The sequence below is a fragment of the Xiphophorus maculatus genome, chromosome 14, assembly GCF_002775205.1.
Source record: "Xiphophorus maculatus strain JP 163 A chromosome 14, X_maculatus-5.0-male, whole genome shotgun sequence".
Lineage (NCBI taxonomy): Eukaryota > Metazoa > Chordata > Actinopteri > Cyprinodontiformes > Poeciliidae > Xiphophorus > Xiphophorus maculatus.
In genome coordinates, this window is record NC_036456.1 from 10,113,933 (window position 1) to 10,140,090 (window position 26,158).

General features: G+C 41.7%; 1 protein-coding gene across 1 annotated transcript in view; it reads right to left on the minus strand.

Moving 5' to 3' along the window:
- Positions 1 to 24,189, minus strand: part of tesk1 (testis-specific kinase 1) — a 28,190-nt gene extending 4,001 nt beyond the window's left edge. Inside the window, exons 1-7 of the mRNA XM_014471826.2 lie at positions 23,958 to 24,189; positions 22,685 to 23,317; positions 7,085 to 7,206; positions 6,911 to 6,959; positions 5,402 to 5,548; positions 4,713 to 4,795; positions 220 to 310 (exon numbers count right to left, since the gene is read on the minus strand). Of these exons, the coding sequence (XP_014327312.1) occupies positions 220 to 310; positions 4,713 to 4,795; positions 5,402 to 5,548; positions 6,911 to 6,959; positions 7,085 to 7,206; positions 22,685 to 22,876 (684 nt within the window). The 5' untranslated portion in view covers positions 22,877 to 23,317; positions 23,958 to 24,189. The remainder of the gene's footprint in view (positions 1 to 219; positions 311 to 4,712; positions 4,796 to 5,401; positions 5,549 to 6,910; positions 6,960 to 7,084; positions 7,207 to 22,684; positions 23,318 to 23,957) is intronic.
- Positions 24,190 to 26,158: the final 1,969 nt, after the last annotated feature.

Below are 26,158 nucleotides of genomic sequence, written 5' to 3' on the forward strand. Positions count from 1 at the left end.
ACCAAGCTCTACAATTACAAATGAGGAAATATTACAATTACATAACCTGTCTTTTTGCTCTCTCAACAATAAAATGATTATTTACACATTTATGGCTTTACCTCACTGCATAGTTTCATGGTTTATTCAACCAGCTTTTTTATTACACCCACACTCGACATTGAACTCTGGGAACAATCTTCAGTTTAAAGAGTGAAGGAGGTCACTCATCTTCAGTACCTTTTCATTGTACACTTCTCCTCTGAGCACCTCTGGGGCCATCCAGTAGGGGGAGCCAACAACTGCCAAACGCTCCTGGACTTCCTCCTCACTGCGGAAAGAAGAAGAACGATGCTTAAAACGGTAGCTTTCAGATGCTAACTTTTAAACGGCCCGTGTAAATTCACTTCCAATGACATTTTTGGGTAAAAGCATCAATAATATAAAACTAAAATGTACAAAAAGGGCTTAAAATTGAGTTACAATAAACAACAAAAGCTTTAAACAAGGGAAAAGAAACACAAGCTAAGACCAAGTTGTGCTGAAATTAAAATTAAACGAATCAGAATGAAGCTTGAACTTCCAGAGTCCTTTTGATTAACCGAGCCTGGAGCTAAAAAAAAAAAAGGTAAAGTTTTAACTTTTTAAATATTATGACTCGGTGCTTTTCTTTTCAGTTCAGTTGAAACTTGGATAACCTGTGGGATTTTCTAGCTCTTCTGATGCTAACTACTACTAGCAATACAAACGGATAACCTGCGTTAAAACACGAACTATTCTCAATAGTCTCGGTCCTGTTTTGTTTTGTCAGCCAAAAAGTTTTACAACCTGGTCTCATTTGACCAATAATACTTCAGAGGTTTGTGGTTTAAACTTATAAAAACGAACAGGTTTAGCTGGCGCTACAAATACAGGGCACAGCGCAGGCAACAATTTACCTAGACTGAAAAAAACAACAACAATCATTATCTAGATGTCAATTTACTGCGTGTGGCAGCAACATCTCCCACATTTGGACTAAAATGTATAATTAAGTGTCTGTATTTGTTTGTTACAAGAGACACTTTGGGTGTAAGCATTTTACCGTCTCCTGCGGGAAACGAGAGATAAAATTAGATATTTACTGTATTGACATTAAATTTAAAACAACCCTGCTGTAGGTCAGAGTTTGTTGGGGTTTTTTTTCATGCGCCGAATATGAAACATATTTTTCAAATTTGTTGACGAACATATTTTACACTTGCCTTGTAGACTGTACGACTTTAGTTCGCTGAAATGTTTTGGCAAGTGCGCCTCCATCAGAGCAAATATTGTAAATTAATGATGAGAAATCTAGAAAAGCCTGACAACTGTTTAAAGACAACAATTTTAGTGTATGCAAACATTTCCTTCTAAAGGAAAACAAGAAGAAAAAAAAGCACAAAACTATTGAATTTAATCAAATTGGACGTTGATTGATGTCTGTTGACCCTCTTCCCCCACATTCAAAATTAATATCCTAATTTGCAGGGACAAGCATAACACAGAATCTTTCATATCCTTTACAATGAACATCAAGACCAGAAGTAGATGAATCAACTTCAGAAGCCCCGGATTTGTTAAAAAGCATCAACTAGATTAAACTGCGGTACTCGTAAGGCAACGTAAGCAACAAATAAATAAATAAAACGCATAAAAACACTCAATCTGATTAGCACAGTCAAGGGAAGAGAGGTTTTCTGAGGTCACTGTTTGTGCGCTTGCCTGCGCTTCCCCCTGCGTCTAAGAAACCACAGTATTTTCAGTTATGTTGAGATATTGTTGTGCAACTTTAGCAGAAAAAAAAAAGGAAGGAACTGAAGAATGTGCAAGAGGGACGATGTGATTGCACACACACACACACACGCACGCCCACATGAGCACTCCCTCCTGCTGGCAGCTACTTCCTCTCCGTTTCTATTTCCATCTGCCACGGCGGGTTATGATGCAGCAGAAAATCCAAAGCAAGAGCCGAGACGGTCATGGCTCCCGGTGTAAACACCATTTGGAGAAGTGGACTGGCACAAACAAGAACGCGCAGAAGACAGAAGGAAACCGGCTCGACTGACAAGTACGAGTTGGAGTAAAAACAAAAAGACACCAGAGGGACAGCGAGCGGAGCAGCGGGGGGGAGGGGGGGGACTGTAATAGTTTGACCATATTTGGAGCTTTTCCTAATCCCCCCCCCCCCCGGACAGACTCCTCAATCATCTCCGTTGCTTCCCTCATTCTTTCTCCACTCCATGCCGTTTTGCAGACGAACAACACAAACACGGCGTCCGCTCTGCTTATTGTGCAAATGTGTTTGAGTAAAAACGAAAAGCAAACACGACCTCGGGGGTGACAGACAGGCGCACAATCCACCAGCTGCCGTTAAAAAAAAAAAAAAAAAAATGGAGGCACAAGTATGCAAAAGTAAACAGTGGCTGTCATTCAGGTGGAGAAAGAGAGAGAGATGTCGCATTTGGGAAATATCAGGCCTCGTTTTCAGCTTCCCTCCTGCTCACATTTTACTAGGTGATGCACACAGAAAGTATTTAAAGCGAGAAAGTTACGAGCGGGGCCCCCGGCCGCCCGACTGTGGCGCGCACTTGTGTAAACACAAACGGTGGCTCGGCCGAACCAGAGGGAGCGGAAGCAGAGCACACTGAGGAAGGCGAGTCAGGCTGCAGGGCGAGGCGTCTTCGACTCTGCAGAGCTAAAAAAGGAGGAAAGGGCACAACTCCGCAGGCAGAAGCTTGAAAAAAATTCGCTCTAAATTATAAAATAATATCTGACTATTAAACATTGAACATCTAAGAATTTATTAAACTGATGTGTGCTTGTTCAAGAATTTACTGCTTTTTAAAAGGTTTTTTTTTTTTTTAAATCAAAATTTGACTATCAAACCTTAAAACCATTAACATTTTGCACTGATTTCTGATTTTCCTTCCCCTGGTTCATGAACCCACCGCAGCCAAGACGTTCAGCTCTGTAGCAGCAGCTGCTCTGTTGGCCGAAGACTCAAAGTTGGATGAGCAACGAGGAAGATGAGAAAGACGAGGACCACTAGAACGTGGATTAATGACTTCAATGACGCAAGTGACGACTGCGTAGAGGAAAATAATAACCAAGATGAGAATTACTGTGAGAAAGACTAGACTGAGGACGACGACAATACTGATTTTCTACCGGGCCGATCGGTGAACACAAGGTGAAGTTGTGAAGAATAGTCTGCGCCGTTTTAGCAATGGCAGTGGAGGAAGTGAACAAAGCCGTTCAGTCCGTGTTGGCCAAGCTTCCAGATATTGAATTAACAATAACAGCCGCCTCGTTTGGATCGGCGCTTCTCTCTTCGCACTGGAAGATGGTTGGGGTGACTGTGGCTCTGTTGGTAGAGCAGTCGTCTTGCGATCGGAAGGTTGTAGGTTCGATTTCAGCTTCCACCTGTCACTTAACCCCAAGTTGCCTACCGATCTGCGCATCAATGCATAAATGTGAGTACCAATGGGTGAATGTGCAAAGTGGTAAAAATGATCAGAAAAGCGCTTTACAGTCCATTTACAATTTCATAGACAAATGTTAGCAATTGAGTAAAGTTTAACACTTTCGATTTAGCAATGGCAGTGGAGGAACTTTTGAAGGAAAAAGATAAGGCTATGATAAATAAGGAACAATGACAGCAATGTTGACCAGGGGTCAGGCATGAGGACTAAGCCAGGTAGGAAGATGAGAACTATGAAGACTATGAGGACTGGGAAGTGGACAACAACAATGTTTCCTCTTTGACAAAAAATTTAATTTCAGCATCACATACCCTAAAACTAACTCATGGATCTCCAATCACCATACATGTTTTGCAGTCTAGAACTGCAGCTTCTCGCGTCCATCATCACCACTTCTGCAGCTGCACAGCTTTACTTGCTCAACATCAGATCCAACTTTGGATTTAGTGCTTCCTTTCCGGGGCTTAAACGTAATCGTTTCTACATATGATCTCAGAAATATGCAAATGTGCCAGTAATTTTCTAAAACAGTGACTTTACACAAACCAGGGGAACACTTGCTCTCATTCCAACTCTTATGATTGCAGCCAAGAGATTTATTTCACAAGGAGCATTTTGAAAGGGTGACTTTTCTGAAACATTTTCCCACATTGTGGTAATTCTGGTTCCTAAGAACAGAATCTGATCTCAAACCAATTCTGGAGCCATGAAGTCACCAAGAAGAAAAAACCTAAACAAAATAAAACTTCTGTTTCCTGTCAAACAGTGCAGAACGACTATAAATTACACGCACCGCACAAATGTGATTAAATGCAGCTGCAAACACAGGAGCAGATAGCATGATGGGAGCAACAGAGCTAGTTGGGCGTCATCTGCAGTGACTCAGCTGTCAATATTTACTCCGTCTATCCATTCTTTTATTTGAGAGAGCAAACGGGGGTCAGACCACAGTATTTGGAGGAGGCGACTGGTGTCTGCATACCATTAAAAACTAAATCTACTGTGATTAATGGTCGCATTTTTTTGTGACTGTGTCTCATCTGAATGTGTCCCAAAGTTGGATGAGAGGGCAGGGGAGGAAAGAAAAAAAAAGGAGAAGTTGAGTGAAAATATTGTCAGAAAGATACGGCATGACCGATATCCCACAAAGAATGAAGTGAAGGCATGTGATTTATTGAGACTTATCTAATCGCAGAAAGTTTATAGATGGTTACGTTTTTATTGACTGACCTGTAATCTGGGATTTTCTCTGCCAGGCCAAAGTCTCCCACCACAGCTGAGCACATGCCGCCCTCCAAGCGCACCAGACAGTTCTGCACACAGGAGGTCAGAGGTCACAATGGTTGCCATCTAACATAAAATGATGGTACTGCTAAATAAAAACCAGAAATGCTTCCTAAACACACAGTACACATCATAGTTTACATAAAAAGACTTATAACCTTTCAACAAAAATGACAATTTGTTTAACATAAAAAAAAATCTGTAAAATGAATTTAAGTTTTATTTAGACCTCTTATCGAATCAACTACAGACGTAAAGCATTTAAAACTGAACGCTGTTCCTTTTAAAATATAATTTTCTTTAAATTTGTAGACTTAGCAGAAATCTGAAACTGCATCTAACAGGCTCTTCTCAGTAAATTCACACAATCTGGAAGGATTATGCTACGATTAAAAGTCACTTTGAGGCCAATTAGCCAATATTTCTAATTCTGAACTTTTCTGATCTGATTCCAGCATATTGCTGTCGCAAAGCTAGAGTTAGAGCAAGATGGTGTTATGGCAGACTTTGTTGCGTGGCAACAATACATGAGCAAAACCTTTACCTTCTGCAAAAATGTGTCTAAAATGTAAAAGGAAAAAAAAAAAAGGTGCACATTTTCATTCAGTAACCTTGCAGGCAGTGTTGATGCTAACCTTAGAGGTGAGGTCCCTGTGGAAGATGCCCTTGCTGTGCAGGTACTTGAGTCCGCGGGCGATGTCCAGAGCCAGGCTGAGCCGCGCGGCCCACGACAGATACACGTCACTGCCCAGCAGCTGCTCCAAGTTACCGCCATTAATGTACTGGACCACAGAAAGAGATAAAAAAAACAACAAAAACATGTTCAGTTTAGATTTAATAACCCTTTGCTGAACCTCTGGTATGAATAACCCTTACAAAAGGGAACGTGGGAGTACTACTACAAACAGATGACGATTTTACGGATTTTCATTTCTTATCAGCTACTTACTTTAGCTTGGACAAATCACAATCATGTAGTTACAGCTTAATAAAAAATTCTGCTGCAAAAGTCTGAATTGCTGAGTTCGAACCTCATAATCTCTCTAAAGACTTGAACTAGGCCTCTGCAGTTGAATTTATAACACTGAAAGCTTATGAAAATAAAGTGTGTGAGCCGCAGCAGGAAATATAAAAACTTTCCACATCAGAACTTAGGAAATGAGTTGCAAATTGAATTTCCTCTTTTCTTGTCACCTCGTCTTCAAGTGTTTAGCTCACAATTCATTTAGCTCACGTTTTTAATATAACAAAAAAAGGAACTAAAGATCAGGCCCTGTGTCGAAAACACACAGCGACATGAAAACAAGCACGAGCGCAAGCGACGGGGGTGTGAATGCACCAGATCTCACTTCAAGTCTTCGTGTTGCTTCCCATTTGCTGCTGGGTAACCATGGTAACCACTGGTGAACCGATTACATGCAAAGGAACAGGTGACACAAGCCGCCTGACCTCTGCGTGTTTATTCAGGTGATTCTGTGTCCTTGGTCTGACAGGGACAGATGCGCCATGTTTACTCGACAGCGGCTCAAGTTAAGAAAGAAAAAAATGCAAAGTTGCTGCTTTTTTTTTTTTCCTTCTTCTTCTTTTCCTTATTTTGCAACAAAACCAGATCAGACCCAGAAAGAAGTGTGGTCATTCAAAGGTCCACAAATGGTCCCCATGCTGCACTTTGTGGAAAAATATGAAACTTGGGAGATGATGAATTCAAGCCAGAGGTGTTCAATCTTTCTCCACGAATATCCAGATGTCGAAATGTCAAAATCAAACTCCCCATTTTTCCAGCCTGCAAAGAGACCCTGTGTGTTGAAACAGGTTTTTGCTGGAAGTTTCTTTTCTTTTAGCTCCTCTGAAGTGGTGGGCCACTTTTTCCAAGACCAACACCAAACCGACTTCTCTGCAAATGCAACCGAGTTTGCCGTTTACACAAGAAGCCAGGAACCAGAGTTTTAGCTGAACATCCTGCTAACTGATGCAGGGAATCATCTCGACACTTCAGTCCAAGTACAAAAACAAGCCTAAACTTTCTCCTAATGCCAGTTTGATACAATAAAGAGCAATGGCCTGGCAATATGGGTGAGATTATCATCCTGCTTTTTAGGTAAATCATGGCGAATCCTAAATGAAACATTTCATCAGGACCTCACCTCTGTGAGCGCGTGCAGCTGTCCCTCATGGACACACACTCCTATAAACCTGCAGGGAAACATGGCAAACGATCAAAACCACACGTTTTTCAAGGACTAATTCAATCAACACTTAATAGAATATTTGACGCATTTGCAGGTATATAAACGTATGACGATCATCGTTTGAGTTACCTGAGTATGTTGGGGTGTGATAGTCTGTTCATGAGCTGGACCTCCCTGAGCATGTTGGCTCGGTTGCTGGCCAGGATGTTCATCTTCAGAGCCATCACCTGACCCGTTACGCGGTGCTGCACCTGGGATCACGGGACAAAACGGGACGATTTCAACCTCATCGTGTCCAAATTTACAAAGAGAAATGTGCAAGCAGTCAGAAAAGGCGCTTTTGCTTCGTGCGAACCCGCTGTTCGTTAGATAGAACCCAACTGATCTTAAAAGAGTAAAAACACAGAAACAAAAACATTCCCAAACTCGTGCGTGTGGAAACTCTGTGCTGCTCGATTTCTGGAGGCCGGCCAGGAAACACTAGCAGGTCGGCTGCACCATCAGCTGCACTTTCTGGCCAAACCTGTCGTCATGGCGATGGCGCCGTCTGGTATGGCAGCGTCGGAGACGCGACTTGCTTCCTCCTTCTCTCCCCCGCCCCGCACTCCCAGGCCGTGCATTTGCTTGGCATGTATTTTGACTTCTAAAAGAAATTTATGCCAGAAGGATGTGACAGCTGAACTGTTTGGCACAGAGAGAAGAAGTCAGTGTTGCTGCTTCTTTTACCCCGAGACTAGAAGCGCAAGTAGAAATGAGGAGGAAAGCGGTGAGAGCAGCCCAACAGAGCCACATGCATTCGTGCAAACTCTTCACTGGCTGCATTTTACACTTTAGTTTCAGTGGAAAAGGTTTTCTGTTAACTAGAAAAAAAAAAAAAAAGAAGAATTGTAGCAAGAGAAGTTCAACGCGGAATGAACCGAGGGCCGACAGTACAGATGGTTTGATAGATTGGTGAAGAGAATAACCCAACACTCCAGCTGGTTACACAGAACCAGCTGGTTATTCATGCTGTGGCGTTTAGAGGAACTGGATGAACCAATGCATTACTCAGAAAGAGTAGAAGGAGCTTTTTATTCATTAAATTTAATGAAATTAAATCTCAGCAAAATTGCAACGTCAAGATTTTTTCCCGGAGAGATAATTCCAGGAAGGAAAGTCTCCTTCACCTTAACAAAACAATACAACCGGTTAGCATGCGAAGCTACAAGGCCGCTACAGCCTGGAAACGTAACTTACACTCAAGTTGGTCTAAAATGAGTCAATTTATAATAAAGAAAAAAGTTACAGGGAAGAACCTTTTTCCTCTGGTTGCCTTGCAGACTACAGAGACTGGATGGTGAAAGATTTGTTTTACAAAACAGGAAAATCAAGTCTTCCTCTTATTGCAAAATTTACTTCATTGAATTTATGGCACAACAATCCTCTCTGTGTTTACTGAATCATAACAGCCGTTTTAGCCTTGCTAAGCTAACAGGCTCGCTGTTCATTTTGGGGTTTTACATCTTCATACCTTTAAAGTGTTGGTTGTTTTCAGTGGTTGGTTTTGAGAATGGGTCATTCTTGAAGTATAGAGGGCAACAATTTCACACTGGACCCACTGATTAAAGTTCTTTGAGATGAGAAAGTCCTGGAGCAACACGTTTTATCCGGCTGTTTCTCCCTGCACCTGTTGCTGTTTACTGCTGGTCAGCTGGCTGAAAGAGTTGCTGTTGTTTGCATTTGCAATAGAATACATAACGTTTTGGGTTTTTTTTGCTCAAGTTCATTGTTCACGGAGAATGTCATACTGCTTCAGGTCTAATATGCCGGGGAGAAAATTTAAATTTGTAGTATTGACCTCCAAGATGGAGCTCAAAGTCATTCTGCTTGGATCAGGTGTCAAACGTCAGATTTCACCAAAGTAGTGGGTCCAAATGTGATCAGAACCAAAATAGATGTAAACATAAATACTTTGGAAAAATAAATAACCAAAGAATACACCAGTAAATAATTGTCTTAATAGAAATAATCAATAATAAACCAATGGTTTCAGTACAGAGGATCAAAATGGTTGTTGGATATGAAATGGAAATTGTGAATTAGTCACTCGATCTGTTTGTGTCCACACAGCCACTATCGTTTCTGTTTTCCTGCCTCTTACAGCAGACTTGTTTGGACGCACGAGGGATTTCCAAACACCCTCGGAACCGCGCAGATGACAACATTCGGGTCGCATTTCGACACCGCGGCGGCTCCTGCAGAGATCCATAAATAATTAAAATTTAACAATGCGGTTTTGGAACCCTTCCACTCTCGGTCCAACGTACAGCCGCACTTCGACTCATTCAGCCCTGATGACTGACGTGACGAGCACAGAGGTCGGGGACCCACATGTGACCCCCCCCAGCAGCGCAGAGGATGTAAACAGTCTCACAAAAGGATAAATACCTGAGAGTCCAAGGATCCTTTCCAGGTCAAAGGTTAAACATCCTCAAGAAGTCCAACAAACTTTTATTTTAGCATTTGAACAAACTTGTAGCAAAATACTAAACTACTTCAAAAATAATGAGGTAAGGATACAAAAAAAAAAAAAAAAACTCAACTTGGGTAATAATTTCAAGGAGAAACTAAATCTCTTCTGCGATGTTAGTTTGCTATAACAGAAGTCCGCCCTGCTGCTAATAACAAACCATTATTTACATCAGAAATCAGGAGTTGTGACCTTAATGCTTGACTGTATACCAAATTTCCTCCATGCTAATAATAAAGCCAAAGGGGCACAGCAGGGTTTCGGATTGCGCCTTCATTAGCAAAGGAAGAGTGTGTAATGAAGGAGCGGCGGTGGATGAGGGTCAAAGAGCAGAGCCTCCGAGCCGTGACACTGGCCTGGATCTGAGTCCTGCATCAGTGTTCACGCGCACGCACGCATATTCACACACGCAAGTCTGCACAAAAGAAAAGGACATCGTTTGTTCTGAGGACGACGACAAATCGCAGCCTTCCAAGTCAAGCTGCAGGATGTGCATGAACACACGCATGCAAATCACACTTGAGGGCAACGAAGCCGCCTTCTCTTCAGGTGGAAAATGAAGCAGGAACTGGAGCCAGTGTTGGACTAATTTCTGCACTGCACTTACAGAATGAATCACGTTTGTAGGGAGGTGGGTAAGACTGCAGTGTAAGTATTCCTCCTCCACCTTGAACTGTCACACGTTACAAGTGCAAACTTTTGTGTCTTGTAAACAGATGTGATAAACAGAACATTGAACTAGTATGAAGTGCAAATAGTATAGATTAAATGGCAATAGCTAAACAAAACAGACTGAGACTAAAATAAAATGGCATTAGATGCTAAATGCTATTTGCAACAGTTTTTAGAGATTCCATCACAATATCAGTAAAAACCACGAATTGGCTGGTTTTTACCTTTGTGGTAGTAAGCCGTATGAAAATAGGAGGCTGCATCACTCCATTTAGCTCAGTCACAGCTGGTGTGACTCCAGGCTCTGTACTGGGACCAGTACCAGAACAAAACTGTAAAAGTGTCATGTATTTGAAGTAAACCAGTCTTTGGACCATACGTTAAAGACTTTGAAACAAATAAATCTGGAGGGAAACTCAAACATATTCACACTCACAATTCAAATAGTATGATTTTTAAAAAATATGCATTTGTTTGAAAAGACAAAAGGCAGAAGTATAAACTTATTTAATCCTGCTGCCTTTTTCTTTTACTTCTTACATTAAAAAAATAAAACAATTTCTTTCACAACAGTCATAACATACCTAAAATATACATCCAATCATTCATCCACAAAAAACTGAGAATCCTCCACTGAATCACCATTTAAAACAACTTTTTGTATATTTTATTTTAAACCGTTACGTCTTTAAATTGTTTCAATCTTTACCTGTTCCAATTTTCTTGTTCCTGTTGGTTTACTAATGTTTTCTAACAAACCTTTGCATACTTCACAAACTGATTTATACTATAGTCTAAATGCACACAGGCGGACTACTTACTAGCTACGCAACATCTGGAGGCAATTGGCTGCAATAATTTTATTTAGGGGTATTGGAGGAAACGGGGCTTGAATATGAATTCATGCTACATTGAAGGTGTCGTACCTGCAGCTCTGCAGCTAAAAATCCCGTTTGCCCTCTATTCCCTGCCCACATCTGTCTTCACACCTCCTTGTAGAAATACTTACATGCTCATCTATAATCCAGGGATTAACAGCCCGTCACAATGTGACTCACCCTGCAGACTGGCTGCATTGCACACATGTGCCAAATGCTGAGGCAGCCTCATTCCACCCAGCTGTTTTGTTCCGACAGATTTTAGCCTCCAAACAAACGGGCTCTCGCTCGTCATCATTACAGCCCGACTCAACGTGGCGGTCAGTACCGAGCCTTTCAGACAGCAGCAAAACAAAAACACGGCGTTTGTGGCGTTTCTTCCACACGTCTCACTCCCAGCGCTTCAATGGTCACGGCCGCCGACTCGCCGCTGGAATGCCCGCACTGGGATCATCCAGCGGCGTAAAGCGATTACCCACACACCCATGCTTCACTCTCGCTCACAAACATGAGTTCAGACACACCCCTAAGCTCTCCACCATAACACACTCTGCCTTGTAAAGTGCTGCCGTCAGCAGCTCGAAAGGTCACGGGCGCCGCACGCTCGTCAGCCAGTGGCCCCGCGAACAGAACCGACCCAAAACAAAGACAGGAGGAGAACGCTCACAGCTGCAAGAGGGATGCATTAAAGCTTTTATAGATGCGATTCTAATGGAGTTTTTGATGCTGAGTTAGAGTCATAGTGAGAAGTGTTTTTTTTCTGAACTAATGAGCTTCTTCCCGTGAAGTGCTCTCACTTCTGGTCAGCTGGAAATAGAGTTAAAACCTCTTTGCTGAAACGATGAGATGACTGATTAATTAAGACAGCAATTGAACTAGGAGGGAAAAAAAAAAGTTTAAAACAGAAATACTGTAGGCAAATATATTGAAAATAATATTTAGAATGGTGGCCAATTTCTAGGATACTTCATCTCTTTAAATTGTTAAATGCAGAGAGAAAAAAGCGTAAAAATCTAAGATAAAAGTTCATTGCAAGAGGGTTTCTGCAAAGTATTAGGGGTTAACAATAATTGAAAAAAAACATTCAAATTCATTTAAACAATGAAAAATCGACAAATTTAAATCATTTTCTAAATCCCTTAAAGCCGTTTGCCCATTCATGCAGATTTTTAGCCAATCTGTGCAATAATTTTATTTCCTCATGTAAAGAAACCGACACACTGTGCTCTCACCTTGCAGGGGAGACTGCAACCATCAGCATAAATACGAAAACCATGTGTGCTGAGCACATCACATGCTTCGCTGGTGTCGCGGAGGGAAGAAAGTGTGGTTGAGTGTGACCAGAAAACCAGCTACAAACACAGTTCAGTGACTTCGCCATTGGCAGAGGGTCAGCTCTGGAAACCTAGTGGCTTTCATGTTTTCTGCACCACTTCCCTTCCCAAACAGCAGCAGAAGTCGTACATCAGTCGATACACGACTAAAGTTTCAGCTGGAAAGCGCTGTGGCGGTGAAGTAATGACGAGCCTCGCTTACAGCCTGTGTGTAAAAAGTTTGTTAAAGTTCGGAGAGACTCCGCCCACTCTGTAAATTTTAAGAAAATCACCCAATTCCCCGAACAGGTCGGCGACTCCGCCTGAAATTTTGCTTTCACTTTAAGCATGAAGGGGCACGTAAATGTGCCAGCGTGTTTTCATGCAGGCGAGCGAGACGACGAGGAAGTCGGAGAAATGGGGTTCCAGCAGCCAATCAGCAGGGAGCGCTGGCTCTGTTAGGGGTCAGAGGTCACATTGTGGTAGTGGACAACACACCCAAACGGCACAGTGAACGACTCCGTCCTTCCTTATGGATGAATCATGGAGTCCAAGACAACAGTTTGTTAAGTCAACAAAACTCAGCAGGTGATAAAAATGTTAAAAATTTAGAATGGCTGAGAGTAATAATTCAAAACAAACATTTATCACTTTTCATAGTTTAGGTTAATCTAAAAACGACTAAAAATGTAAAAAAAAAAAAGTTTGATGCTAATGTGTTTTGTTGATCTTGTGATTACATTGTTTTATTCAGGGTTCTGTCTTTTTCTTTTAAACGTCGCCTAATCATTTTAGCCGTTTTATTGTGTCTGATAAAGACTTTTCAAAACTTTAAAACAACAAAGGCAGTCTGGTCACACACGTCATTGTAAAGAGATGGGAACAATTACAAGAAAGCTTAAAGGGATGTGTCAACATGAACGCATGTGCCAACAGGTCTTAGCTCACCTTTTCAGTCATCGGTGGCTCATGCATTCCTGCTCGCACACTGCCTGTAAATCACTTCTTGGCTGCTAGATTTTATTACCCATAATGCAACACAATTAAATAAACTATTTTTAAAAAGAAAACAAAGCTCACGAATCCTTGTCTTGTAGGTTCCTTGTGTGTTTAGTGAGTAAATGGGTACATCGATTACTGAAATAGTCAACTAATTTAGTAATTGATCAAGTGTCAACTATAGATTATAGACTAAAAAAAAGGCAATTTGCTGAAAAGAACATATTCAAAGTGGTAATTAAGATAAAAATCTTACAAAACAAATGTATAGATTTTATGATGACAATGAATTTACACAATTTATAAATGAATTTACAGCCTCAAGTGGGATAGTTTTAGCTTCATTCATTTCAGATTTACTAAAATGTTGCTATATTATTGCATTTTAGGCAATATGTTTTTTAAAAAAGGAATTGATTTGTTTGTTTATGCATCTTTTAATGTATTTCTAATATTGTATAAAAAGGCTGAAGTGGTTAAATGAACAATCTGTACCACGTCCAATTTTTAAAAAAATCTGATTAATTGATGAATAGTCAATAGAATAATCGATTGTTAAAGTGATTGGTAGCTACAGCCCTGATCTTAAACAGCGTTCCAAACAGGACATTTTACGACGCCAACAGGTACAAAATGCTTAAAGTTTATTCCAAGATTACTGAACTGATTACAGCTTGAGCTGCAGATGCTACAGTATCACATGAGCTGAACTGCCAATTACCTCATGCAGTCATGCTTTATACATAGACTATTCCTTTAAAAACATTACAATTTTGACTTGACTGACTTCTAAATCTAAAAAGGTGATGAGATTTTACTTTGTGTCCCTCACACAAGTCTGAATTAGTGTCTTTTTCTTTTTTTTTACGTTTCATAAATCAGATTCTAAAACTAACGGGACAGAAAACAAACGAGCTCGGCTCCATCATAAACGCATTTCACCACACAGACGCCACCATGGGCCATTTGTTTCTCTCTTCACAGGGGAGTGGTCCTCCTTGAGGTTTAGCTAAAGACTGCAGCACTGCTAACAAGTGGGTGGGAGGAAACTCTCATTGTGAACCGACGTAAACAAACATCAACCATCTCTGGAGATAAAACTAAAAAAACACTGACGGAAAGGAAAACATGGGTGTTGGGCAATAGCTGCACAAACCATCTTACTGCCCGGTCCAGTAGAAATACATAAAAACATAAAGGTTCAAGTAAAGACAGGTACACGCTCTGGGCCCCTCGGTGCTTTCGTGTTTTGTGCGACAGTGCAGAACATAAACAAAACCTGATGGCTGTGCAGCAAGTGGCAGCAAAGCAGGATCCAACCAACAGCAGCAAAAAGAGCGGGACAAGAAGACTAGCTAGCGCTAGGCTCAGGCTCTGACGTTCAAGTCTGCACAGGCTCTGCAACACCAACACCCAAAACGCAGCGCAGCCGCGTAAATCCCAAACGCTGGAAGCCGATCATGGAGCGCAGGAGACAGCCTCTGACGGATGGCGCTTTGTGCGCCGGCGACTTTGAGGATCAGCTTTTCCCAGTCGCTCCTTTGTTGCCGACGGATTCCTCCCAAGCTGAAATTCTTCCAACGAACTGGTCAGATCTCAACTTGTCCCGCTGGGTGATTTCCCGCACTCATTTCTAAAACAATCATTATCTCTATCGTTTCGGGGAGTGTCGCTGTGTTTGTGATTTAGTTTCCACAGACAAAAAGACAAAAAAACAAAACAAAAAGCAGATGAATGAAATATTGATGCCTTGGGCAGCTCATCAACTGTCAGAAAATTATTACTTTCGTAGTTCCCATCATTCACTCAATCCGAGTTGCACAAATCCTAAAACAAAAACAAGGAAATTAAACCTAGTAGATCTGAAGCTGATAATGTCACATCTAATAAAGTTGATGGTTAATTTGTGGCATGTTGAGCAGCCGTATAACCAGGATCTGTAAACCCACAGAGGCGACGACACCAGATATGTTTGGCGACCCGTTTCCTCCACATTATTGCACCGTCACAAGCAGCTGACATGCAGACATTAAGGTTTTCAATCATGGTCACTGTGTTCTGTCGCACTAATCCCATTTTTATCCCTTTCCTCGTCTCCAGTTCATCATCAGATCATATTTTAGAAGAACTGAGCCACTGGTAAGGTTGTTTTTCCATCTCTGTTGCAGCCTGTCATTACAATAATGCTCTCTTCTGTGCTTTGCAGACTCCAAAGATAACAAGCAGAGGCCCAACTCTGGGCCTCGCCGACGTTTTTCTATCATCATTATGAATTTGAAGCAAAAGCTGGGCGAAGAGCTCAGAAGAAACCGACTGAAGCCCCCTCAAAGAGTCTTCGCTTATGAGGTCCTGGATGTTCCATAAAAACCGTTACACTGAAAATGAATGGGGCTTTTTTTTGGCTCCCTTTTAATATGGGCTAATAAAACGTGATCCGGGAAACAGCAAAATGCCCCGAGGCCTTTTATTTCAGCTATAATTATAACCCTGCACCAGGTTTCAGCTGATGTGCTGACAAATACATATATTTGCTGCAATCGTAACATTGGACTAAAGAAAAAAGAAACCCACAAAACAATGTCTGAAGATATCTTGGCCTTTAGTGAACTCTTGCAGCCATTTGCACGTACTTTCCATCAAGTAAGCTTTTTGGAATTGCAAAAATATGTGGGGTTTAAACGGCACTAAAAAAAAAAAGGAGAACTGAATTAGGGGCATTTTGACACTTAGAAAAACTTTTTTAAAAAGGTTTGTGGTTGAGAAAACATTTGTGTGAAAGTCAGTTTTTAAAAAAAAATAGCTTCTACAATTATGTAGCAGTTTATGTACAATAATTAAAATAGTAATGCAAGGCCTTTTTCCTAAATGTAAACATGTTTTATGCATGGTCAACTCTGAAGGCAGTGTAATTTGTCTTTTTTGTAAGATTTTGTGGCAGCAATGGGCTTTACATTGCTGCCACATTACATTTACATAAAAAAAACAAAAAAAAACAGCCAAGCTGGGTGGTGATCAACGCATGCAGCAAAGGTCACAAGGTTGCGATGTTGGAGGGCCGCGCTGAGGATGAGCCTCAACCGCTAAGCCGCCCAATACGGCCATTTTTACAGATTTATGTCAGAATACATTCACAGAAAGAGAAAATATTGGTAAATTACAAACAGCTGGAACATTTATGTACCCAAACCCTCCTCCCGAGTGTTGCGCCAAAACTGCAGAGCAGTGACACACAAATACAAACTTTTGGTTTGTATTTGTGTGCACAAATGTTTATTCTTAATTTAGAAATGTGGAAAAGAAATGAGAAAAAAAAATCTACGTTTCGTGTAAAACCATCTTGTTAGCATCGTTTCACCACTGGAGTCATGACTCAACAATACATCGTAGAGAGAGAGGAGCTCGTTTGAGACCATTTATACGTTAGCGTGAAGAAGCAGCTCTAGCTTGAACTCAAGTTGCATCAGTTTTACTATAAAGATAACATTTTGCACCTTTATCTAACGAATTAGCCAAATTGTGAAGAACGTCTTCATTAGCGTTAGCTGTAATCGGGGACATTTTAAGGCAGCTAATGCTACTGCAGAGCTAACACACAGAAGCCAACACAGCTTTCTTTTAAAAACCTATTTTAAGCAAATACAACTCTATAGAGAGAAAAAGAGTGCATGTGAAAGCCCAGTGGTCAAATCTGAAAGACTTTAACCCATGAGAAAACATTTAAAGAAAAAAGAAGTGATTTATGGTGGTCCAGTAAATTCTGCAAACAAGACAAAACTTAAATCCGTCAGGAGGTTTGTTACGCAACAGCTCCATCGACAGCAGGTGTTATCTGCATTAGCAAACATCTCGTCGATTATCAGGAGAAAGGGCTCCAACATGACGCGATAACACAGTAATCCAATTAGAAACGGATCCAAGTTGTTCCTCGTAAAACTCGCAGGCCTGTAAAACGGCGAACATGTAATCGTATCCTGCGAGTTTATCTGAACTGCTGACTGATGGCGAAAATTATTTCGGACTGATGCGGCTTTATTGCTCTTGGAGCTCCGGGTTTCAGAGGCTGACGCAGAAATGAGAGGAGAAGCACTGGAACATTTTGGAGAATATTCAAAAACAGCACCTGAAGGATTTGTCTCCCTTCTCCTCCCCTACTTTTTAATGCCTCCACCCCGCCGCCTCCGTCCCCTCAGGTTGCACAATTGCACCCAGACGAGGTGAACAGCTGCCCGTCCGCCTGCAGCGATCCTCCATTGATCTGCACTCAGAACTGGAGCTCGACAGCAGCACAAGGCGGGAGGCCAGGCTCTCTGTAACCAAGTGCAGAGCATCCATTTCAAAGCAGCCATCCTGCACATTAAGTGGAGCCTAAATTCATTTAAAACAACACCCATCTCAGACAGTTTGCTCTGCACAACACAGTCGAGCCCATTTTCTCTAAACTCAACCAGGATACAGCAGCAACCGTCCAGTCATGCGTATCGGCAAACTTATTTTTTTTTTTTTAGAGAAATAAAAAAAGGTAACCGATAGCCACGGTGACAATTTTGCATTTATATTGCGCTATCAAAGGGCAGCTAAGCGCCAACCTGACAAACCAGATGTAAACATGGTTGCATTTGCATGTTCATTAGAAATTCAAAGGCCACAGCGGAGGGAGCGGCCTCAGACGGAAAGGAGAACTGGGACAAGAAACCAAAAAGTCTGTTTAAAATGGAAGAATCAAGTTTCACCCATCCTTAGCAACCAATTCTGTGTGAAACGAGGTTTAAATATGGGCATAAGTAAACAAACAAATACAAAAAGTTTGACATTAAAATAGGGAACAACAAGACAGTCCCATCTGACAACATATGAAGAAATGATTTGGTACGACACACTCGGGAACGGCTCATTTTAGAAAAACAGCAAAAGAAATCTCAAAATATTGAGCACCCATTCTCCACTTTCTCCTCCAGGGTCTCTCCATCACCGTGCATTTACTGTATAATTTTCAAAAGCATGCAGAGCACACTTTTGTACTAAACAAGATGCTGTGTCTCTAACGAAATCGCTTCTAAATATAGACATACTGACATACTTTTGTGCCAACGACACAATGGAACACTAACCAGTAAGACGATGGCAACCTGAGCAGAAAAATCACACAACACTTACATTTATCATGAAGATTAGAAACATTAAATGTGTCTAAAACATTAAATGTGTCTAAATCTTCTTGGGGAGCTGTTTAAACCATGGTCATTCAAAAATAAAGCCAATTTACAAAAGGGAAGAGACAAATCTGTCAACTATAACTCTGCAGCCCTGATTATTCGCGTCCATCACCCGATAATGCTGAACTTTAAACACAGGGAGATGCATGCACTGAGCCACGTGCAGTAAAAACCACGAGTCACCGTAATAGAAGATCAGTATGAGCAAACGCGTTGTGCAATAAAAACAACGGCGAAAACAGAGAAACAAGATAATGTGGCTTCCTTTTAAATTCATCAATAAGACTCTGCAAAGATAATCTTCCAGTCAACACCATGTTGATTTTTTCCCCTCATTACTTTGATGAACATTACAAGCTTATAAATGATAAAATTTTATGGATTAACTGGTCAGACGAAGAAACTAGCGTTTACACACAAGAGGTTATTCCCACAGGATGATACTGCCACCATCCTGTTTGACCATGGCAGTAGAACTCATGGTGGGTGTTTTGAATGCAGGTGCGCATTTACGTCAAGATCCAATTACTCACAGGTGAACACTTTACTAATATCACGTTAACTTCTGGTCACAATCAGGTCCACTGGGTTTTATTTTAGATCCAGTTAAAAGAGGCACGCCAATCTTTTCTGGTTTTTACATGCAAAATATTTTGAAAACTTTACTTCCATTTCACAGTCAGGCACTGCTTTTTGTTGGCTTATCAAAGCAGACATTAATGATATTAAAGTTTGCGGGTCCATAGTGCTGAAATGTGAAAAAATAGCAACAAGTACAAGCGAGACTCTGAGCCTTAATGCTAAACAACCTGTTAGATCCCCATTCAAAATGAAAATTTGAAATTAGGCAGGTCTTTTTTTATTCAGTCTGAACATATGTAGCATCAAAAGTTATTTAAAAATAATAAAATTTGGGAAAAAAAAGTTAAAAGAATAGAAATATTATCTCATCTCAGAATAAACAAAGCTCCATTGTATTCAGATTACCTTAATTGTAACTATTTTATCCCTAATAAATAGACATGTTTGCACATTATTTCAATGCAGGGTTTCCCTCAGTGTATTATAAGCCTGGCGGGCCACCAGGCTAATCATTGCTTATTTATTGAAGTCTTTTTAAAATGCTTGCATTTTTTTAAGACTATATAGTTGGTGTTCAGGTATTCATTTTCTACTAACAGATTATTATCAGGTGATATTTTCAAATTTCTTGTCAACTTTAAACATTTTTCAACTCAGAAACACAACATGATGAATGACTGTTCTAGCGCCCAACCGCCAGGCTTAGCAAGTTTTCTGGAGGAAACCCTGCGATGACATGTTGCTTTTGCATTTGAGAAGCTAAAATGTACATGAAACATGCCAATGAGAGCAGAGCCATCTGTTCAAGGATTTTATTGGCATTCGTTACATGAGTGCATTGCTCCATGTAATGTGCAATATGATTGTGATGTTATAGACATTGTCTAAAAGATTTATCTACTGAACATTACCAAAGACTATTTTCTAATACCAACTGCGTAAAAAAAAAAAAAAATCTAAGTTATGAATCATTTAAAAACCTTTAAAAATATTTTTTTCTCTACCTCTTCAAGTCTTGCAGACTTGACATGAATATAAACTGGAGGCATTTCAAAAGCTTCATTTCTTTTAATCGCTTCTCAGGTGACCCAGCTCGCCCCTTCGTCAGCCGCCCTTTGTAACGCGCCATTTTTAACGGCGTTATTAACGGGGCATTCCCGGCAATTAGGCTCTATGGAAGTGAGCAGAAGCATGTCGAGCGGAGGACGCAGGCCGCTGGCCCGCACAGAGAGCGGAGCGTAGAGTTACAAACACACGAGCACATGCGCTACCTGCGCAGACCGTGTCACGTTACACACACACACAAAAAAAAACCACCACAAATATCATCGTGTGACAACTGATGTATGATGAATGGGACGTTGTTCAGAAACAATTATTAACCACTGCTCCCCTTCTTACGCATGTTTGGTATTGAATGCAGTGGTTGCCATAGTCGACACTCGTTTCGCACGACGTGAAACCTCACGTTGGTCAACAACGATGACAGCAGGTCAATACCTCAGCCTGCCTGGTCAAACAGTCAAACACACGCATGGCTTTAATTAGGCATGTGGGATTCCCACGGTAATTTGGGGTAAAACAATAAAATAAATAATAATAATAGTGTGGTTTCACTGTATTTACAATCTATGTATTTTAAATTAAAATGTACAATATAATCCAATTTTTTTTACATTTAAAAATAAATACAAAGCAATTTACCATTCTGCCGCTTGTACAACATTGACCGTTACAGTTTTACTCTGCATAGACTGACACAAGTATAAAAAGTTCACATTAGGTGGGCGGGTTCCCAATCTGGCTCAGTAATTATGCTTCTCATAGTTTACCAACCGTCTTAAATCAATATCACCTTCATAAGGCTGATGCTTCTTCAGTTTCCAAACCAGGACTGCCTGCAATTTTCATAACTCAAAATATTTCAAAACAACCAAATTTGTGTCTTTTGAGAAGGATGAAAAAAAAGCAACATGTTGGGGAGGGGCAGAACAGTGTTACGCCTGGTTTATTCCTGCTGTTATGCGTTTCATATCAGAAGCACATGTGCACAGTGGTTGACGCGTACCCATCTTTGTGATGTTGATGCATTTGCTACTTGTACAGTCAGAGTTTGGCAGACACTGAATGGCGTTTGACTCGAAGGCTTATGTCCATACAAACAGCATCTTTAGACAAAAATGTATTCTCTTGGCTCTTTTCCCTTTAGTCCCTACTGGGTTTGAGTGTCTACTGCTCTAGTCGAGTAGCACCCACCACTAGAGTACTACAAGGTACGAGTCAACCCAAGCGACTGGTTTGGGTCATTTTCTGTTACAATTGAGTGCCACTTCAGTGGGGTGGGCTGTTATAGCGGCAACGTAAAGTAACGTGGTTTGCATGAGACACAAACAACATGACAATGGAGGAGAAGCAAAGGTAAACCTGCTGCTCAGTCTGTTGTCAATCGTCAGATTCAAAGGAACAGAGCCAGAAAAGGTTGCGGGTAGCGAGACGAAACATTCTCGATAAAGGTTTGAAAAGCCGTAGCGCAGTATCAAACCAAAAAGGTACGAGACGCATAATGTGTGAGGATCAACCAGCGGTGGCCAATGCTAGCTGGCTATAGTCATATACACAATAATCGAAGCAGTACAATAGTTTACTGGTTGATGTCAGGTGTTGTCAAAAGTATGGATGCGTTTCAGATGGCTGTCCTGACATCCACAGTTTAAAACAGGAAGGTGGGTAAACGGCATATCCACCAAGTAAGGGTGTAAAAGTCAGAGACGGTATTCAAACCTAGTCCTCTTGACACATGCGGTGCATGAAGGTACAGTCGTGACTTTGGTTATACCACAAGTTTTTCAACTTTATCACATATGATTGTTTTATAAATCTTCCAGCATGAATGCATTCCTTACCAACTCACACACCTTTCTTTGTGTGGTATGAGATGGATAATCTGTGAGAAAGAGTTCACAGATTATCTCTAAATATTCTACTGCTCCAAGTGCCAACTGGAAACAACCAATCAGAGCCAGGAGGCGGGTCTTAGCGCTGTCAATCACAATAGTGTGGAGCTGCTTAGCCCCGTGCTCTTTGCTACAGCTTTTCCTATTATTAGCAGATCATGTTGTGAATGCTAAGACTAGTTAGCATAGCCACTGACGACAGCAGATAAAGGGTGTTCATCCATTAGCACATTTTAGCAGTGAGTACATGAGGTTGATTGACAGGAAGAGCTTCCTTTTGGCTCTGATTGGTCAGAGCAGTGCATTTCTATAGCTAATTTTTTCAACCAGCTGACCGGCAGTGCATAGCAACGAATACAGACACAACTTTTACAGGTTTAAATGTAAATCGCTGGAAACAAACTGCTTTTAAACTGTTTTTCCGATTTTTTTGGGCACAAGCCAAATTATTCTTTAAAAGTTCCCCTTTACAAGCATGCAAAAAACTTTTCTTTCGATTAAAGAGGTAAACGTTGAGAGCATTATGTCTATAAAGCTGAGTTTTAATGAGGATGTGAGGCGAAACCCGCCCTGATTCTCAGGAAAAGGGTGCGCTCTCCTCTCGCTCACCTTGAACACCTCGGAGAAGAAGCCAGCCCCGATCTTCTCGCAGCTGAAGTCGTCCAGGCGGGCCAAGGTGGACACGGCGCTGCGCAGGGCCCGGTAGGAGGACGGTCGGATCCGGTTGGTTCCGTGGACGCTGTGCATGGGCGGCTCGGCGTCTCCCTCCTGCTCCTCCGGGTCGACCCTCTCCGTCTCCATCTCTGACGGAGGAGGTGTGACCGAGTGCGTGGTTTACAATCCAGCCCGACTTGTGTTTACATTTCCACAGCGAGCCAGCCGAGGGGCCGCGGCGTGCGCTCCCCCTCCGGCCCCGGGAGGAGGAATGGCGACGAGAAGCCCTGGAAACGCGCCGCCGCTGTGGTCAGCGACCGGTCCGACTGAATTCCTCTCCTCTCTGTCAAATTCCTGCAGCGTGTCCGCCTTCAGCGAGCGGCGCAGCTGCAGCGGTGCCTGCTGCAGAGCCAGTCCCTCATGCCGTGCAGCAGAGCAGGCCCTCCGCTGCTGCAGAAACTGCTGCTGCTGCTTCCTCTGTCGGGTTTCTTGCAGTGGAAAAGGCCGGGGCTCCCTCCCTGGTTCCACCAATTGAATGTCCAGCGTGCAACCGAGCCGCCTCGCTGGCGCTGCTGCAGCCTATTCGCGCTGAAGAAGGGGGCGGACACGCACACGCACACACACACACACACACACACACACACACACACACACACACACACACACACACACACAAGAGGCGTTAATTCACTAAATCATGTAGTGATGCGAGCAAGCCGTCAGTAAAAACGCCAACCCATCCCTGCAGGGTGATGATCTACATCTCAATAGAGAGTGGGCAAGAAAATCATTATAATAATAATAAAAGAGGTTTGCATGCAAATAAGCGCAACTCCAAAATTAAAGAGGAAGAAAGAAGCTGATAAGACCAATATTAACCTTCCACTTATCATTAATATTATCCTTCCACTTATCATTGCTCGTACTTTAACCCTGCACCACTCAATCTGACTAATGGTTTTAAAAAGTCAATCACTTTACGTGGGGATTTCAACGTGTTTGCAGCCCACACGGAAAAACTGACACCCCTAAGCATGACCGCAGCTTGTAAATTATGGACGCCAGAGTGCAGCGGACTTCGAGGGCTCGTCTGTCACGCAGTCCACGCACGCCCTTCAGAGTCTATAATCCAAGCAGGGAAGGAAAGAAAAAAAATTCGCTGACGCACGACCGCCCTGGCGCGGAGCGGAGACACGCGTGGCTGCCCGCAGAGGAAGAACCGACTTACCTGGCTGGCCTTCTCTAGAGAAAAATATCCTGAGTCCGTCCGCCGAGTCCCGCCCGGTTCGGGCTTCTTGGTCCAGTTTCCAGCAGCTTCGCGTTACTAATTTATGTTGTCGCGGGAGCGCCTCCTGCACGCACGCAGGACGCGCTGGTTTCGTTTTACGTCCGCTCTCCTCCGCTCCGCCGCGTCGGCTTGACGGCTCCGTTTAAGCGGAGCGACGACTTTTGCTGCGTTTTAATGGAGGGCGGCGGGGCGGGGCGTGTCCACACGTGATCATCACAAAAAATGCACCTGTGGGGCCGGCGGGAGTATTAGCTGCAAACACTGTGCATCTGCTGGGTGACCTTAGCAAATAATATTTGAGAAAAGGAAAAAGAAAAAGAGAGAGATTAGTTTCACAGTTTTGAACAGGTTTTATTTAATATCCCTCCCACTTTAAAGCACAGCCAGCCGAAGTTATGTGCTGTAAATGCGGCTACTTCGAGCCCAAAGGACACTTGATTTTGTGCTAGTTGTAAACCGTTATTAAATATCTGGGAACTGCAACTTGAAGACGACGTTGCTCTTGGTGTTGCTCACCTAGCTTTAGCAGCTACATTGTATTTTCTCCGAAACTAATTGAGTTTTTTTTTTTTTTTGGAATGTGTCTTTTGGGGTGTTTGTCTTCCTGGAAAATCCTCCCTCAGTTTATCTTTAGATTCTTGAAAACAACGTGATCCGCCACATTTCGAGAGCTCAGCTTGAAATGTTAAACTCTGTTGGGTTATTCCAAATATTCTGCAGCTTCAAACTGTAAATTATCTCCAGCTTGGTTTTCCTTCGGTAGTGGAGTCTTGTGCCGTGAGTGTGAAGAGGTTTGAGTGAATTACTGTGTTCGTGGAAAATGTTTTCTACTACTCTCCAAAACTTTCTGCAAATGCCACCTAACTCGTGAACAGTTCTTCTGAATATATATTTTTTTAACTATGCTATCACATGTCTTGCAAGAAGCGCTTGGTGGTGATTGGTTTATGGTAAAAATCCACAGATTTAATTGATTTTTATGTCTTTTAACTGTTTCTTTATTTATATCTTCAATAAATAATGTTTGTCGTTTTCCGCTTTACTACAGTTAGCTTCACTTATGGCCATATTTGTGTGGATTTCTTTACACATGTGAGCTACTTGACATCTGCTGTGAATTTTATGTAAAAAAATACACAGTAATTCTCCCAGCTGTGTCTGCCGTATGAAAGACAGCGACCTCTCATGACCTTTTGACTGAAACTAAAAAAGAAAAAAACCCTGAACTTTCTCTTTAAGGAATCCGTTGTTGCTTTAATCGGATATTTCCATCCACTAACCCAGCATTTGTTCCATTGCGCTTATTGTGAAATCTGAATTTAAAACACGGATAACTATCTAGAGACCAGTGGTGAAAAACCTGTTGTAACAACACACTTCAAAAACAAATTTTGTTCTTAAAGAAGGAAAATAAAAGTGTTGCAATCTTCAAACAATACCCAAAGAGCTTTGAACCATCAAAGATTAAGAGAACATGTGCGTTTCATCATGTCCTGTTTAACAGATGAAAAGGCTCTGTGTGTGGCGTGGACGAAAGGAAAGACCTGAACTGAGCTGCTGTGATCTGTAACAAGTAGAGGAAATTCACTTCAGCTTCACTGATCTGCATCGAAACGTTCTCTGATGTTACTTTGCATTAAAACAAACAGATCCAGCTCAAATCCGATCACATGCAGCCTCTTATCTACATTCAGTCAATTAACATGAAGTCTATCTTGATCCAATCAATCAATCAAATTTTATCTGTATAGCACATTTCAGCAGCAAGGCATTTCAAAGTGCTTTACATCATATCAAACACAGAAACACAATGCAACATAGAATCAACAATCAAAACACAGCTTTAAGTCAAGTTCCATCAATAAATTAATAATTGATTATGTTTCAAATAGGATCCTAAACAGGTGGGTTTTTAGTCGAGATTTAAAGGAAGTCAGTGTTTCAGCTGTTTTACAGTTTTCTGGAAGTTTCTTCCAAATTTGTGGTGCATAGAAGCTCTAATGCTGCTTCTCCTCGTTTGGTTCTGGTTCTGGGGACGCAGAGCAGAACCAGAACCAGAAGACCTGAGAGGTCTGGAAGGTTGATACAACAACAGCAGATCTTTGATGTATGTGATGCTGAGCCGTTCAGTGGTGCTTAGC